The following is a 17,624-nucleotide window of genomic DNA, read 5'->3' on the forward strand; positions in this document are numbered from 1 at the left end:
CATGTATCTCCACCCATGCAGTGTTTACTGCTCAGCAGCCCCCAGTTAGACTGGAAGTCCCTGACAGTAAGTAGGGTCACTATCAAGTGGACAGAGATCCCCAAAGGGCTCGGTGAATATCTGTGGGGTGGGGTGGGGGAGATGCAGAGAAGCGGGGGGCTTGGGCTTGGGCGGACAGGAAGGTAGAGATGAAAAAGATCTTGGTCAAGTGACCAAATAAAGTTGAGATGGAGGATTCTAAGTCGCATCTTCAGAGAGTGGCTTTCTTTCCACTCTTGTTAACTTCTCCCCCTGGCTTCTGCAGGGGGTGGACGGGTGGTGGTGGTGGTGGTGTGTGTGTGTTCTTGTGGATACAGAGTGAGAACTGGGGTGGCTTGGGGGAACGAAGAGACCCAGGGAGTTTTAGGGGATCAGTGAGCCTATTTGGGAGCACCTTTGAAATAAACATCTCAGTGGAAATGTTCTACACTCTGGGGAGTGGGATGTTCTAGACACCCTGGCGAGAAGGCCCGAGGCAGAAAGAATGTACAGGAGGGCGGAAACTCGGCTCCAGGCAGGGACTGAGGAGCCAGAGGCCAGGGAGAAAGAGCACAGGGAAAGAAGGTCCTGTGCAAGGACCAGGGGCCTTAGTGCAGTGGGAAAGCAAGCTCTAGGGGGCATGGCACACAGTACATATTGGCTCTGATACTAGGGTCACGCTGGCGGGGTAGGGATCAGCTCTTCGACCTTAGGCCTCCCCTCCCGATTGACTCCTTACCTGTGTAGACAAAGCGGCCGGGGGCTCCCTTGCAAAACTGCTTAGACTTGTAGGACAGGGTCACCTCCACCACCCCAGGAATGTGCCGTGGGGGCGTCTGCACCCGTATGGCATGGGGCGTGATGAGCTGCGAGGGGAGAGGGGAGGCCTGCGGGTTCGGAGCTGGCTAGGGGAGGGCCCAGCCCGGACGCCCTGAGGGAGACTGGCGGGTGGCCCACCTCCTCCACACGAGAACGTTCCCGAACACAACCTGTAACCCATCGAAGAAGTTGTCGCCGATGACAATGACGGTGGCGCCGCCCGTGGTCCAGCCCTCCCCGGGGCTGATGGCCTTGATGCAGGGGGTGGCAGCTGGGAGGTAGGAGAGGAGGCAGGTCAGGGGCCGGCGCCAAGGTGGGGTCTGGGGGCTGGCTGGGCCCGCGGCAGCAGGGGCTGGGCCCGGGGTCCTGACCTTCGGAGGGGTCCAGGCGGCGTGCTCTGCGGCCATGCTTGGAGTTGTTGTGCACAAACATGTTGTCAGACACGGCCAGCACGTGTCCGTCCACGCTCACCGTCGTGGACACCACCACCTGCAGGGAGAGCCGAGGCCAGCCTGGCTGGGGCCCTCGGGGGCTCCGCAGAGGTTAACTTTGTGGGGCACCAGTGACTTGAGGCCATGGCTGGATGTTGGAATTCAAGGGTCACTGGCATGGGAAAGAGCTTTAGCCCCTCAGGGGCAGAGCTGGTGCGAGGGGGTCCAGCTGGGTGGAGTGACACCCCAAATGTACAATCTCCGGCTGCCCAGGGAAACTGACCCCCCGCTCCCTCAGCCAAAGGAGCTAGAAAACTCGAGAAGTCAGAAAAAAAACTCTGGCTCCTTGGGCGGAGTGGCTACTGTTTTTGCACACAAGTAACCCAGGTTGTATGCCTGGGGCTCTAAGGCAGTCATGGGTCTTAGGCAAGTGAGAGTGAGAGTTTTGATTGCGGGGGGGCAGCATCTGCCTGAAAATCCATCAGCAGGAGCCCCCACCTTTGGGAGGAAATTGGGGCTGCCTCCTTCTCCCCCCGCCTTCACTGGGAGGGGTGTGCAGGTTGAGGATGCGCTAAGGGCAGCTGCTCTCCGCTTCACACTATGCAAATTAGCTGGGTCGTTAATCATGTAAAAATGTCACAATTAGCATCTCCTTAAGTGGGACTCTAATGAAGCCTCCCTTGGCAGCCAGCATAAGTTGAGATGGAGCTGCCCCACCCCCAGCAGGCACCAGGCCCTGAAGCACAGGGCTGGGCAGGGATCTGCCCTGGGGGCTTTCTATAGGGTGGCAGGGCCACAGCCTCCCCACAACTCCCACTATCAGGAAAGGGCAGTTTGCAGGGGGACTCCCCACACCCACCTGGAAGCGGCGCATGTCTCGGGGATTCCCTGCGTTCTTTAGGCAGTTCTGGTTGCATTTGAGGAAGAACTTGAGGAAGAACCTGAAACAGTGTGGTCGATGGGCTCAAAGGTCTGGGGGTTCTGGAAACAGATGAAGATCCAACTGCTTCCTGCCATGCCCCCTCCCAGAAGGGTGACTCCCCTCTGCCTGCTCATACCCAGACACACACTCCATATTCCCATCACAAGCTGCATACACACAGAGTGCCTGATACCCAGGGAGCAGACCCATCCCAACAACTACGTCACTACACAGAATATCCCCACAGTGTAGGATCACACAGTGCTTATTTGTCTCACAAAGTATATACTCATCACACCCACACAAAGTATATTCATAAAGAATATGTCCATTATATATGCCATATACACTTATTACTCATGTATTATACCCATCAAACAATGTATACTCCATATGCATCAGGTACTCATGCTTACCTGTAAACTTATCCCATTCCATGTATATTTGTCATCGTATATGTCCATCACACACATAGTACATCTATATCACATAGCATATCCTTCTCCCAGGGTGTATCCATCACCCATACAATGCATACCCGTCATAAACAGTATATTCATTCTATACACTGTATGTGCCATATAAACTATGACTCCCAAAACATAGCCAATCACACAGTGTATACCCACCACACTCAGGGTATACTCTTCACAGAAGCATATAATACGTACTCCACATACAACTTGTACTCATCATACACATTTGGTATATTCATCACACACGTAGTTTATACCCATCATGTGCAGTGTATACTCATCCTATATCATATATGCACAGAAAGAATATGAAAGTCTGTGCATTGATACACCATTTTGTGTTGTATATGATTACCCAAAATATAGTCATATCAAATTCTGTAGTCATCACATATAGCAATCAGATCCCCGCTTCTTCCTTCATAGCAGATCCCAACAAATCCCCCTCACACTCAGCAGATCTCACTCACACATAGCAGACCCCTTACCCCAGCATCCCCCTCAAACAGATCCCCCTCACGCATATTCTATATCCATTATACACATACCAAAAACCTAATCACACTGAGCCTATGCCCATTATATACATGTGGTGTACCTGTCAGACACGCCATACAGATACACAGTAAATGCCTTCTTTTTCACATAGAGTAATTGGAAAACAAAGCACAGTATATGCAGTGATGAGACTGCTTTTTAGACAAACGCATGAGCACTTGGACCTCCAGTCCTTCCAGGCAGTTGGCTGTGATGGTGGGACACTGGCCCTGCCACCCATCAGTGAGGTAACCATGGATAACACCCCAGTTTTATACTCTTAGTAAACTCAGAATACTATCGACATCTGCCTTAGCCTCTACAGAACTCCTTGAACATCTGGGGAGATGCCCTTTAAAAACTGTAGTGTGCAGGGCTAAAGTCTGTGGGGTTCCTGGCATGTGGCACAGCCTCCTAGGCTACTATGAACTCCTCTGGTCAGCTTCCTAATTTAATCACCACCCCTTGGTTTTGAACCCCAAATATGAACATCCACTTATCGGAGTTGCCGCCAAAGTCTACAAACATGAAATTCATGTTCAGAAGAAGAATTGTTACAGGCTCCAAAATCTAGTCCCCAAAGCAGGGGTCTCTCTTAAGAGTTGGGAGGGATGGGTACCACCCCTGGAACAGAGGTGTCCCAGAGGGCAGTCCCTCATTGGGTGCTGGTACCAGTCATTTTCCTGGAGATGGTACCGCCCCCCTGAGCCCTGCCTCTGTCCCACTGTTAACTCCTCAGCACCTGTCACATTCTCCCACACAACAGGGGCCCCTCTGGGAACCCCCTTTAGTTCCCTTTCCAAAGGGACATACATCAGCACGCATTTCCATCCACAGCTGACACCCTCAAAATACTTTCAAGTCGTGTACACCTTCTCTACAGCCCTCAGAGCACTCTGAGGTACAGACATGTGATATGAACCCAAGCAGTACACACCCACCATGTAGACACTCCATCCACCCCTACAGGATACCCTGAAGTGCAGATAGCTTATATGTCCCTATATAGTAGCCACCACAGTGTAGGTCACACCAATAGGTCACACCCCAAGGTGCAGGTACTTCAAATGCTCCCAAATAGTATACCTATATAGTGTAGACACTCCATTTATCTCACGATATATGCTGTATGTCATAATGACTCCCTATACCCTATAAGACATCCCATGGCATAAACACATCTATGCCCATAGTAGTCACCTTCGACACGTCTCACATTTATATAACATAGAGTGTAGACACCCTAATCACACACAGTGTAGACCAGCTTATTTAAATTTTGTATTCATGTGCTCAGTCCTTTACAAGGTGCCAGAGAGAGGAGGGCAAAACAGCAGGAGAGGACACAGTCCCTGTCCTGAAGAGGATTAATTCTAACCCTTGGATGTCACTGATGACGCAGCAAGTATGGAGTGACCCAAAGGTGACACACAATTCCTTTACATCTACAAACATGCCTGCTGTATTCAACCCTACTCCCAAACCTACGGAATCCAGAGGAAGGGTCCCTGGAACGGGGCCAGAGGTGTAGTTTCTGGCCCAGGCATTGACTTACTGCGTGGCCTGGGGTAAATCCTGTATCTCTGGCATCCATCTTCATCCATGAACCAGGTGAACAGCAATTGATGATGGATACTGAGGTGCCTACAGTCCTGCCTCTGGGACATCCTTTATTTCTGGCCTCCCAATGCCTCAGGCTGCTGTTTCCTGCCAGGACCCTTCCATAGCCCTTGCTCAGCAGGTCTTCCCACCCTTTCCCTTTCTAGTACAGACTGTATCTGTCCTTTGGGTCTACACTAATTCCTACTTCCTTTTCTGGCCACTCTAAGCTTCACCCTTCCCTGAGAGCCCCAGGGCCCTGCCAGCACCTATATCTATGTGGATCTGCCCCAGGACATCTCAGTTTTTGAGCAGCACGAGGCTTGGGCCCTCTTTGGGGGTGATGGGAGTTAGTCCCCTTTCCCTTTCCCTCTGAGCCTCTAGCTCAGAGCTCTACATAGTTGATGCCATCAATGGTAGAGCTGCTCACCCACTGCCAGCTGGTGGTCCATGAGGCTGCTCACTCAGTCAGAGGCCGAGGCAATGCACACACTCTCTAGAGAGCCCGCTACTGCTGCAGCGCAGCACCCTGCCTCCTGTCAGCCTCAGGGCTGTTAAGAAAAATGATCCACAACTTGCAAATAGGGCAAAAAGATGACTGAGTCCTTTCAAAGTCATCCTGGAACAGTGGTTTTCCAAGTGTGGTACCCAGACCAGCAGCAGCAGCATCACCTGGGAACTTGCTAGCAATGCAGAATCTCAGGCCCCACATGAGACCCATTGAATCAGAAACTCTTGGGGTAGGGCCTAGCCATCTGTGTTTTCATAAGCCCTCCAGGTGATTCTGATGCCCCCTAAAGTTTGAGAAGCACTGCTCTAGAGTTTCACTATCCTATATGGCAGCCACTAGACATGAGTACTTCAAATGCGGTTAGTTTGAACTGAGATGTGATGTAAGTATAAGATACACATCAGATTTCAATTGCTTAATTAGAAAAAAGGAATGTAAAAGATCTCATTAGCAAATTTTTTGGTATTGATTAAATGTTGAAATGACAATATTTTGGATATATTGAGTTAAATAAAATACATTGTCAGAGTTACTATTCAGTTATTTTTTTAAAAAATGTGGCTACTAGAAAATTTTCAATTACATATGTGGTTTGCATTATATTTATATTGATACTACTGCTCTCGAGTATTATGTTAGCAAAGCCATCTAAGAGTTAGCTGATTCTAGGGGAAAGTAGCTGACTCACATTTGCTATTGATTGTTGCCCAGATGCTGTAAAGTTAGGTGCTAATCTACAGGAAACTGATAAGATGCAAATGATTTTTGTTGGGAAAAGTAAATAATTTTTGTTCAGTAGAGAAATTAGCCCCAAAGGTTACAATTTTTATTGTCCTATGGACATTAACTAACTTTGTATTTAATTCGGCAATTTTATTCTGCTATTTTTCACATATCCTGTTTTGTCTTTCTCCCTTTCTTCCTCCCTCTCTCTACTCCTTTCCATAACTATATACTCCCCTGGAAAGAAGAAAGCTTGGCAGGGTCTGGTAAGTAAGGATTGAGCTATCCTACTCCGGGACCAGGGACATCCTACAGGGACCTGAGGCAGTAAGCGATGCGCACTCTGTTGGGCTGTGAAGTCCTGCTGACATTTAGGGAAGTGCTGCCCCAACCCAAATCCGGGTGATCCTAGGGATGGGGGAGATAGGAGGATGGAAGAAGGGGGAAGGGGGAGTGTTTCTGAGCAGCTCCGCCATCCCAATGGGGCTGGAAGGGAGCCTGGGGGAGCCCCTTTTCCCTGGCTGGGTAGGGCCAAGCCCACAGCCCTTGGCTGACCTGAGTATCCCCATGGTGGGTGAGCAGTTTGGATGCCCCCTGGGTCAAGCAGAACCTGTGCCCAGTGCCCATCCCCAGGAGGCTCTTTGGGGGCATGGTCCTACGGAAAGCGAGGGAAGAGGAAGGTGAAGTCCCAGGAGCTGCCATTAGAATTACTAGGAGAAAAGATCATAAACCTGAGTTACCAATAAAATGCAAAATGGTGCAAGAAAACGTAAAAAGTCATCCAGGTCTAATTTATTAAGCACCTAGCAAGAGTTTGGAACTCTGCTGAGCTCGTCACTTGCATTACCTTGTTTAATCCTCCTTATCTTGTTTAATCATCCTGAGGTAGTGTAGGTCTGCAAACATTCCCACTTTACAGATGAGAAAACCGAAGATAAGCAAAAGTAAGCTATAAAGTCACAGTAAATGCCAACGTTGGGATACAAACGTGAGACTTTATGCACCACTGATATTGACAAGGATCATGGAAAAGTCCCTCTAAGTGGGGTTCTCAGAGTCCAAACCAGCCTCAATAACGAGGCTTACACTGCAGGACTGTGTAACAAGCTGTCCTTCAAAAACAGCAGGCCATGCAGGGACCAGGTTAGCCACTGGATGGGGATTTCCTCAAGGTTACACATTCATCGGGGTTGCAAAGGTGACTCAGGTCCCCTTGCCCCTAGTTTTGGGCCTTTGGCTGTTGAGACTGCTGCTCTCAATGCGAGAAGATTTTCAGGATTAAAGACCAGTTGCCCAACATGAGTCAAGAGTTGATCAGTGCTGAAGGTTAGTGAAGGGTACACATGGTTCATTATTCTATTTTTCCTATATATTCAACATTCTCCATAATGAAAGTTTAATAAAAGTTCAGATGAAGAGCTGTGGACAGTGGTCATCCAGCTAATAAAGCAATTAAAGGGTGGTAATTATGCATCACGACTTTGACGCCTATGATTTAAATAAAACTTAAGAGCAATTCACTCACATACCTACCTTACTACATCCTGAACTTAGTTTAGCCTTCTTAATCATTTCTATAAATGCCTTTTATTCCTCCCTGTAAAAACAACTCAAGATGAAATTAAAATGAAACTTTCTTGTCAATAGAATATTCCCTACCAAAGAAGCAAATGCTGGATTGACTCAAGTGTAAATGTTTAATTTATACAAAACTCAGGGGTGACATCATTGCATAAGGAAAGTTCCACTAGAGCAGTGCTTTACTCAAAAGAGACAAGAGATACAGAAAATGTTCGGAGGACTGATGTAAGTTCACTGTTAAACTCTGGGTTCTTAGGAGCTGAAGAGCAGAGTGGAATGGAGCTGCTCATTGGAAGGCAGTATCCAGGTATCATATGGTAGGTGGAGCCCGCTTAGATTCCCTCACTCTTAGCTTCTGTGAGTGTCGGCTGTTAAAGGGCTTATGGCTGCCTGAGAATCATCCTCAGTTAGAAGCCTATACTCCCTACCAGCAGCCCATAGCCAAAACAGACGGACATCATGAGGATGACCAACTCAGTGCCCTTCATACTCCAGAACTCTCCAAAGGATCAGGCTGGAGCTAGACCCCTGCTGAGATTATCTTCTTGCTATCTGTCTGGTCCTGCTTCCCTCCTTTATCCCCCAGTGCTCTCCTCCAATACAGCACTTTCACAAGAATCCCCATCTGCAGCTCTGCTTCTAGGAATATCATCCTAAGAAACCAAGTCACAGAGCTTTTTACCAGCTTTTTTCTCCCTGCATCCCTGTGAGATACTTAGAGCTAAAATTATATTCCCACTTCCAAAGAGAAAGCTACTAGTAACTGAAAATGCTGGACTGAGCTCAAGGGCGATTGCAACTAAAGGACTGTCAAGAGTAAGGGAATGAATGTCTGGATTACAGATTCTGTCCAACAGAATCCCAAAATGATATCCACTAGCCACATGTGGCTATTGAGCACTTGGCATGTGGCTAATGTAACTGAGAGACTAAATTTAAAATTTTATTTCTTTTTAATTAATTTAAATAGTCACATGTGTCTGTGGCTCCCATACTGAAGAGTACAGATCTAGAAAGAGGAAGTAGTGTGAATGGATACATGGGTTGGGGCAGAGTGAAGGCCTTGGGAAAGAAAGCATATTGGGTGCAAAGGGTAGAATAAAACTACATATTTATTTCCAAGGCATTGCAGCCTGGGATGGGGAAAACCATGTGTGCGCTTGTAGGGGATCCTCCACTAATTTTCACTACAGAGGGCTACCCTTTGAACTCAGAAGAAACAAAACATCTTCTCGGGCAGGGTCTGTGATCGCCACTGTTTTCCTTGTCTGCTGCCCCCTGCCCCTAGCTCAAGGACAGAGGAGGATATAGATGGCTGGAAAATTCATTCTAACTGCCTCTCTCATTCATTCAATACACCCATTTTAAAAGATCTATTAAACACTTTCCATGTGTTAGGCAGTGGAATCTAGAGGTGAACAAGGTCAAGGAATTACAATCCATCAGGAAAGAGAGAAACTTAAAGCACAGCCAGTAAGATAGAGTGGTGGGCTAAGCAAAATAACTTGCCAAGTGTAATCTTAGTGGCCACTCTGCCTGGGAAAGGTGAAAGGGGTCCTAGAGGTCGCATGTGATCTTGGGCATTTTGGGTCTTAGAGGATCAGGGGCATTTTCTATCGAGGAGAAGAAGAAGTAAGGGGCCTTCCATACAAACGGAATAACAGCCCTGCCAAGACACAAGTGGCATGGAACACTTTCCCAGTGGTGCCTGATAAGACTGAGGGCAGCTATGGACCAGGGTCTGGGGGCGTTGGCAGCAAAGCATGCAGGATTTGGACCCTGTAGGTGATGGGAAATCAGCAGGAGGTACTTTATTGGCTGTGGCATTTGGAAGAGTCATTTTACCTCCAGGGAGAAGCAGGCACCAAAGGGCACAGGCCAGAGAAGGAATGATGAATGAGGAGGTTGGTGCGATAGTCCAGGCCCAGGTAGCGGTGGCCCCAATGGGGACAGCTCACACTACTTCCTGGTCTTGGCCTGGGGCAGCAGACGAGGCCCAGTGTCCCTAGGGCCATAGCCACCTGCCAGGCCTGGACCTGGCCTCCCCACCATGATCCTCACTGGGGCAGAGGTGGCTGCAGTGCAGATGGGCTGGGGGTCTATAAATAGCCAGTGTGCATACATTAGCATGCCAATGTACCCGAACCCCATCCTCTATGCTAATGTCCCACCATGCGCCTGAACACCTTCTGTTCCCCTGCATGCATTTGCATGCGCAATTAGCATAATCTTGTATAATTAATGAACAGCGTCAATTTTAGCTCCTAAGTAATTTGATTAACATGTTGATAGGGCACTTACTAGGCTCTCCAAACCTCGGGGCTGGGCATGGGACCTGAGGAGAGAGGGAGAGGAGGTGGAGAGACTGCTAAGGGGCCCCCAGCTGCCCATGAAGAGTGGTGGTGACTCCACTTTCCTCTAATGGGGCCTGAAGGGAGGGGTGGAGAGGCTGCTAATGGGAGGCCTCTGGGCACCCCACATGGAGTGGCATGGACAGGCCGGAGTGTGGTTACAGTGGGTCACCTGAGCATGAAGCCACTTTGTGCCTGTGTGGATACAGAGATACATGTGTCCCCTACATGTACTTCCTACTCAGAGAATCTTCTGTGGATGCAGGATGGGAAGAACGGAAAAGGAGGAGGGATGGAGAAGAAGTAGGATGGATGGGAGTGCTGCGTATGGAGAGAAGGAAGGAAGCCATAGAGGAGGAAGGTGTGCTTGGGAATAATTTGGGGACATTAAGAGGAATGTGGGGTCCCAAGACTGAAGGGAAGAAGAAGTTCCTCTGTTCTTGGTGGGTGAGCCAGTCTCCAAAGCCAGAGACCCTGACACCTCTTGTTTATGAATCATGTGAGAGGCAGAAGTGGAGGTTGGCAAGGCCTGGCAGTGACTCTGGGCAGATAGAACAGATGGAAAGCTGAGTTTTGCCCCCTTCCTATTTAGAGACAGACACCCATTATTAGCCCAGGGCCCTTGGCAGAGGTATTATTCCTCTCCTGCTCAACTCTGACTGTGGTCAAAGTCAGGAAGTTCTTCTTTGGCTCTGATTTTCTTGTTGCTGTCTAGGCTCAGTTGTACCTACTCTCTAAGATGGTCAATGGGGGTGAGGGTAGGTGGGGTCGGAAATGACATTGTGACAGACACTGTGCTGTGTACTGTGAAATACTTCTTCCTTAACTTCCCAAGATCCCTATCAGCTAGAGTTAAGAGTCAGCTCCATTTTAAAAACGAGGAAACTGAAGCTGAGGGAGGTGAGATCTTGCACCTTGTCATATGGCCAGACATTCCAGGTTGGCTTGAGCCCCCTGAACCTGAATAGCCTTTAGTTTTATAGTGAGAATTTATCATTCAAATTGGCAGACAGCTTACTCACTAACCATCTCCCATTTCACCTATGGTCCCCAGGCATCCACACGACCGCACTCCCTCTCTCCTCCAATATCCTCTGGGGGCACTGTCCACAGCTTCGCTCCAGCCTCAGCATGGGGGCCACTCTGATCTCAGCTTAGTTTCAGTTGCCCAGATAGCATAGTTCCTTAAGTCCTTCCTCTGAATTAGGGGTAGCTTGGGGACCTTTGCCTTTGTGATGGCACTCTAGCCCACATGAACCCCAGGGCACATGGGGGAAACTCTCATGAACCTCTTCTGCTTCTCCTTCTCTCAAACGCCCAGCTCTGAAAGGGGTAGGGCAAGGAAAGAAAGTGCAGTTAATTCTGTAGTCAGGAGGGAAGATTTTAGTCCCACTTCAGCACTGACTCAGCAGGGAGGTTCTGGGACCTCAAGGAGAATTGCCAAAATGGACCTTAGACAGAAGCCTGTACTTGCAGCATCAGTGTGGAGTAAAGAGACCCTACCAGAAAGAGTGGAAGGAAACAGATGCTATCATGGGCTTGTTTTGTGGCTGCAGAGGGAAACAGGGAATATTCCACTGACCATTGGATTGAGAAGGGGAGCTTATTCTTTCACAGCTCCCACAACTCCTTCTCATCAAACTGCATTTGTCAGGTTGTACTTGATCTAGGGATTGGGGTCTAAGTTTGCCACCAACAGAATAGACTAGAGCTTACCTCTGTCAAGTGGTTCAGACACAAGCTGTTTCAACAGTGTCATTAAATGACACCCACTGTGCATAAGACATAACTACATGCCAGAGAGTGTTCATAGCCCACAGCTTCTGTCCACACCTGGGAGTCAGGCAGGGAGAGCTGTGGGCCTCCCATGGGAGGGAATCTTCTCCACTGACTCCTATACCAGGGTCATCCTGGACAATCAAGCAAAATTTTAATCTTAGAGCCATGATATCCAATAAGATAGTCATCTTTAATATGGTTATTTAAATTTTAATTAATAAAAAATTAAAATAAAATTAAACATTCAGTCCCTCAGTCACAGTAGTTATATTTCAAGTGCCCAACAGGTACATATAGCTATTACTACCATATTAATTGTGCAGAACATGTCTATCATCACAGAAAGCTCTATTGGATAGTGTTATCTTAAAGCCTTACATTGTTCTCTATTTCCTTTTACCATTACGTAAAGGTTTACATAATTATGTTTTGTCTCAAGTGCTCTGTAAGCTCTCAGACAGCAGGAATCATTGTTTAAACTTATCTCCCTTCTTCTGAGCATCCATCACAGTGCTTGCTCCACAGTAGGTGTTTACTGATTCATGATAGAATTCAAGAGTCAAATTTACTGTGACATGATGAATGCTGGACCAAAACCCCCGAATCACTTTTAACAGGGAACAATGTAAAATCCTATACCCAAATTAAAAATACCAATTGCAGAGATAGAACTTGGAGAATTAGAGAGCAAGAACCTCTGAAAATTTGTTCCTTCAGAAAGCAATAGGAACACAGGCAAAAACTGTCAAAATTAACTTTTTCAGAACTCTGAAAATTAACAAAAGGTTTGCATCAATCCAAGGAGCATTTGTTTCAAAAAAATGCCTGAATCTTAGTAAGAAGAGAGAGCTTTAAAGTGTTTTAATTTGTCCTATTCCCATCTCCCTTGCCCAAGCTCTGTGGTAGCCTTAAACAAACAAACAAACAAACAAACAAACAAATAAAAAACCAAAAACAAAAACAGCAACAACAACAAAAAACAGCAGCCTTGAAGCCATGATAGTTGTTTCAAGTCTACTAGCCACTGAGAAAGACATTGAGTTTGGAACCTCTCAACAGTCTGTATTTCCAGACAATTGTCACTATTTGATCTGTCTGGCAGCTCCCTGACAGCCCCATTCTCAGTACTTGTTATATGACCTGATTCAGAGCTTGAGAGATGAGAAAAACCCTATTCTCAGGGTGTTTGTTGAAAACAGTTTACCATTGAGCCAGTGATACTCGTTGGGGCAATGAGAGTCAGGGAAAAGTGATGTTCAGGAATGAGATGTTCACAGGAGGGTCTGTAAAGCTCTTATATATTCCTGGAGGTTTAGAAGCCCATGTACAAATGCAGAGAAGAGCACATGCCCAGGAAAGATCTCAGAAAACCCCTCTCTGTCTCTCATCTCTGGCAAACCTAGAAACCCTTCACAAGCAGGAAGTGAAGGTTAAGGCAGAGCCATAAATTGCTGGAGTGTTTAAGACATGCCCCAACATACACACAGAATCTTTTTGCAAAGGGTTGAAGGAATTTAAGGAGGTGCCTGTCCAATCATGAGTTGACCACTAAGCTATATGAACAGAAACCTTAGTGGCCACACATGACAACGAATACAGACTTTATAGAACTGGTTCTGGAAAGTCACTAAACAAACAGTGACAGCAACAACAACCAACACTGGAAAGGGGTATTTGATTTCCAGAGTAATCACATTATATCATTAAAATATCCAGTTTTCAAGAAATAATTATGAGACATGCCAAGTAACAAGAAACTATAGCCCATACATGAAAAATAAAGCAGTCAGTAAGAACTATCCCCAAGGAAGCCCATGTGTTAGACTTACTAAACTTTAAATCAGTTATTTAAAGAGATAAAAATTATTAAAAAGAATCAAGTTTAAATTCTGGAGTTGAAAAAGAAAATACTGAAATGAAAATTTCTAGAGGAACTCGGCAGCATATCTGAGTTGACAGAAGAATAAAATCAGTGAACCTGAAGATAACTCAATTGAAATTATCCTGTTCTGGAGCAGAAAGAAAAAAGAATGACAAAAAATGAACAGAGCCTAATACCAATATACACATAATGAAAGCCCCAGCAGGACAGAAGAAAGGGAAAGGGGCAAAAAGAAAGTTTGAAGAAATAATGCTCCAAACTTCCCAAATTTGATGAAAAACCTTATTCTGCACATTCAAGAAGCTTACTGAGCTCCAAGTAGTATGAACTCAAAGAGACACACACACAGATGTAAACTGTCAAAAGCCAAAGAAAAAGAAAGAATCTGGAAAGCAACAATAGAGAGAAGAAAGTCATCATAGACAAGGGATCCTCAATAAGATTAACAGTTGACTTCTCATTGGAAGACAGTGAAATGACATATTCAAAGTGCTGAAAGAAAACAACTGTCAACAAAAATTTCTATATCCAGCAAAACTATCCTTCAAATATGAAGGATAAATTAAAATTAAGTAAATATGAGGATGATTTAAGACGTTTCCAGATAAAGAAAAACTGAGAGAATTTATCACTAACAGATCTTTCCTGCAAGAAATACTAATGAGAATCCTTCAGTCTAAAATGAAAGGACACAAGATAGTGATTCAAAGCCATATGAAGAAATAAATACTGGTAAAAGTAAATATAACAGGTAAATCTAAGTGATATTATATATATATTTTTGCTTCTAACTATCTTGTTTATCTACCTAATACAAAAGACAGCTGCATGTGGGAGGGGTGAGCAGGGGGTATATGGGAACTCTCTGTACTTTTTCTCACTGCTCTAAAAAAGAAAATCTATTAAAGAAAACTGCAGAAAGCGCTAATTATAAAACTGTGTTGATGGGCTTACAATGTGTAAATACATACTGTGATTGACAAAGATATAACAAAAGAGAGGAGAGGGAATGGAGCTATACTGGAGCATTGTTTTTGTATATTATCGAAGTTGATATTCATCTAAATTAAATTGTTTTAAATTAAGATATTAATTGTAATTCTCAGGGAAACCAGAAGGAAAATTACTCAAAAATTAAGTAACAACATTTTAAAAGTACAGTGGAAACTATCCGTTTAATACACAAAAAAGGCAGTAAAGGAGGAACAAAGGAACAACAACAACAAAATAAGACATAGAAAACACAAAGCAAAATGACAGACGTAAATCCTATTTTAGCAGTAATTACATTAAATGTAAATGGATTACACACTCCAATTAAAAGGCAGAGATTGGCCAAATCGATTTTAAAAACAAAATCTAACTACATGCTGTTTAAGTGAGACATAGTTTAGATTCAAAGATAGAAATACGTTAAAATAAAAGGGTCAGAAAAGATATAGCAAGCAAACTCTAACCAATAGAGAGCTTGAACAGTTTTATTAATATCATACAAAGTAGATTTTGAGACAAAATTGTTACAAGACAAAGAAAGACATTTTATGATAAAAGTGTCAATATATCAGAAAGAATAACAATTATAGGCATATATGCACCTGATAATAGAGCTCCAAAATATATGAAGCAAAAAATGACAGAGTTGAAGGAAAAAATATATAAGCCAGCAATAATAGTTGGAGACTTCAATGATCTATTTTGAATAATGGATAGAACTATTAGGCAGAAGATCAACATGGAAATAGAAGACTTGAACAGCCCTCTCTATCGCACCTCATACAACAAATGAGTTATATTTTACATAGCACTTTCAATATTACCATCATAAAGATTTTATTTCCACCTAGGTTTATCTGAGTTAAACACAATCTCAATAAATGACAGACAATAGAATGGAAAGACAACTACAAAATAGGATAAAATATTTGCAAATCAAATATCTGATAAGGTTAATATCTAGAATATATAAAGAACTCCTACAACTCAACAACAAACAAATAACCCAATTTAAAAATGAGTGAAGAGCTTCAATAGACATTTCTCCAAAGATGATGTACAAATGGACAACAAGCATATGAAAAGATGCTCAACATCACTTATCATTAGAGAAATGCAAATCAAAACCACAATGAGATATCATTTCATACCCATAAAGATGGCTACTATAAGAAAATAAGTGTTGGCAGTGAAGTGGAGAAATAAGAACCCATGTGCACTGCTGGTGGGACTGTAAAATGGTGCAACTGTTATAAAAACAGTATTGTGTTTCTCAAAAAAATTTTAAAAATTATTATGTGATTCAGTAATCCCATTTCTGGATATATGTCCAAAAGAACTGATATCTCAAATATCAATATCTTGAAAAGATATTTTCTCATTCATATTCACAATAGCTAAGAGATGGAAGTACCCACATATCCATGATGGATGAATGTGGTATATGCATTAAAAAAAATGCTACAACATGTATAAACCTTGAGGAAATTATGCTAAGTGAAATAAGCCAGTCACAAAAAGACAAATACTGTATGATTTCACTTATATGAGGTATCTAAAGTACCCGAATTCAAAATAACAGAAAGTAGGATGGTGGTTACTGGGACTAGGGAGAGGGAAAAATGAGGAGCTGTAGTTTAATGGATACAGAGTTTCAATTTTGAAAGAAAGAAATAATTCTGGGGATCTTTTGCACAACAATGTGACTATACTTAACATTACTGAACTGTATATTTAAAAATGGTAATGGTGGTAAATTTTTTATGTGTGTTTTTTTTTAACCAAAGTTTAAAAAATGACACCAGGAAGTAATTTTATGGTGACCTAGACAACCTAATTGGAAAGTTAATATGAAAAAGTAATCAATAGTTGGGAAAATTCAAAAATATAAGAGCAATGGGAAGTACTAGATCTAGTACTAGTAAAGGAGTACTAGATCTACCAGTTACTAAAATGTGTTACAAATCTTAAAAATGAACGGCACCATATTGCCACATAAATGGAATAATGAAATAAGATGGAAAGTCCAGGAATATACAATTACATAAAGAATATAGCATGGGTGCCATTTATAATTGGTGGGGAAAGATGAATTATTCAACCCATATTTTTTTCTGGTAGCTATTAGTTGTTCCAAGAGAAATTATTGAATAATCCATCTACTAAAGAACTCTAAAGACAAAAAGAAGCTCTTATATACAGCCAGAGAGGAAAGAGAGTTTACTCACAAAAGAATGACAACTATGTTGTACTTTCAACAGTAACAATGGAAATATTTTCAAAATGCTAAGTAAAATATAACTGTCAATCTAGACTTATGTTCTCAGGAAAACTATATTTCAAGAGAGTGATATCATGTCATTTATAGTAAAACAAAAGTGAGAATGGTTTCCACCAGCAGAGCTTTACTAAAGCAGGAATTTCTAAAAGATAGACTTCAGACAGTGACCCCACAAAAAGCTGTTTGAGATGCAAGAAGGAAAAGATGAGCAAAAATTTGGTAAAACTAAAGAAAAAAATTTTTATATAATAAAAAGGATAATTAAAATGTGTGGAATTTAAAATGAATTAAAATTCTAGACTACATGCCTTATATATAGGGCAGGGGTAATACAACGGCATAAGGTCAATAGTGAGCAGGTATATGTTTAACAACCATTTCCAGAACAGGGAAAACCTGATTTATAGCGTTTGGTAATTTCCATGGTTATATGTTCCCCCCATGGCTGATTTTAAGCTACCAATGTGATGTCACTGAGTATGGAGTTGAGATAAGTTGCTAATAATTGTGAGTCGGTATGAACCAGCTCAGTCACACCACTGTTAAATATTCTAATATTAGTCAGGAAAAGAATTATGACTTTGTTAAGAATATATAGTAAATTGCAAGGGTAATAACTAAAAGAATAGAGATGAAGTGAATAAATTTCCAAACCAGTAAAGGGGAAAATAGAATAAGAAACTCATATGCCACATCAAACAAAATAGTCAAACAATTTAAA

At 43.6% G+C, this 17,624-nt stretch overlaps 1 protein-coding gene across 1 annotated transcript in view; it reads right to left on the reverse strand.

Moving 5' to 3' along the window:
* The window catches only part of EBF4 (EBF family member 4), a 46,569-nt gene that overhangs the window by 7,037 nt on the left and 21,908 nt on the right, over window positions 1–17,624 (reverse strand). Inside the window, exons 7-10 of the mRNA XM_039863899.1 lie at window positions 2,128–2,209; window positions 1,209–1,326; window positions 981–1,108; window positions 758–890 (exon numbers count right to left, since the gene is read on the reverse strand). Of these exons, the coding sequence (XP_039719833.1) occupies window positions 758–890; window positions 981–1,108; window positions 1,209–1,326; window positions 2,128–2,209 (461 nt within the window). The remainder of the gene's footprint in view (window positions 1–757; window positions 891–980; window positions 1,109–1,208; window positions 1,327–2,127; window positions 2,210–17,624) is intronic.

The sequence above is a fragment of the Pteropus medius genome, unplaced genomic scaffold (genome assembly GCF_902729225.1).
Source record: "Pteropus medius unplaced genomic scaffold, Ma_sr-lr_union100, whole genome shotgun sequence".
NCBI lineage: Eukaryota > Metazoa > Chordata > Mammalia > Chiroptera > Pteropodidae > Pteropus > Pteropus medius.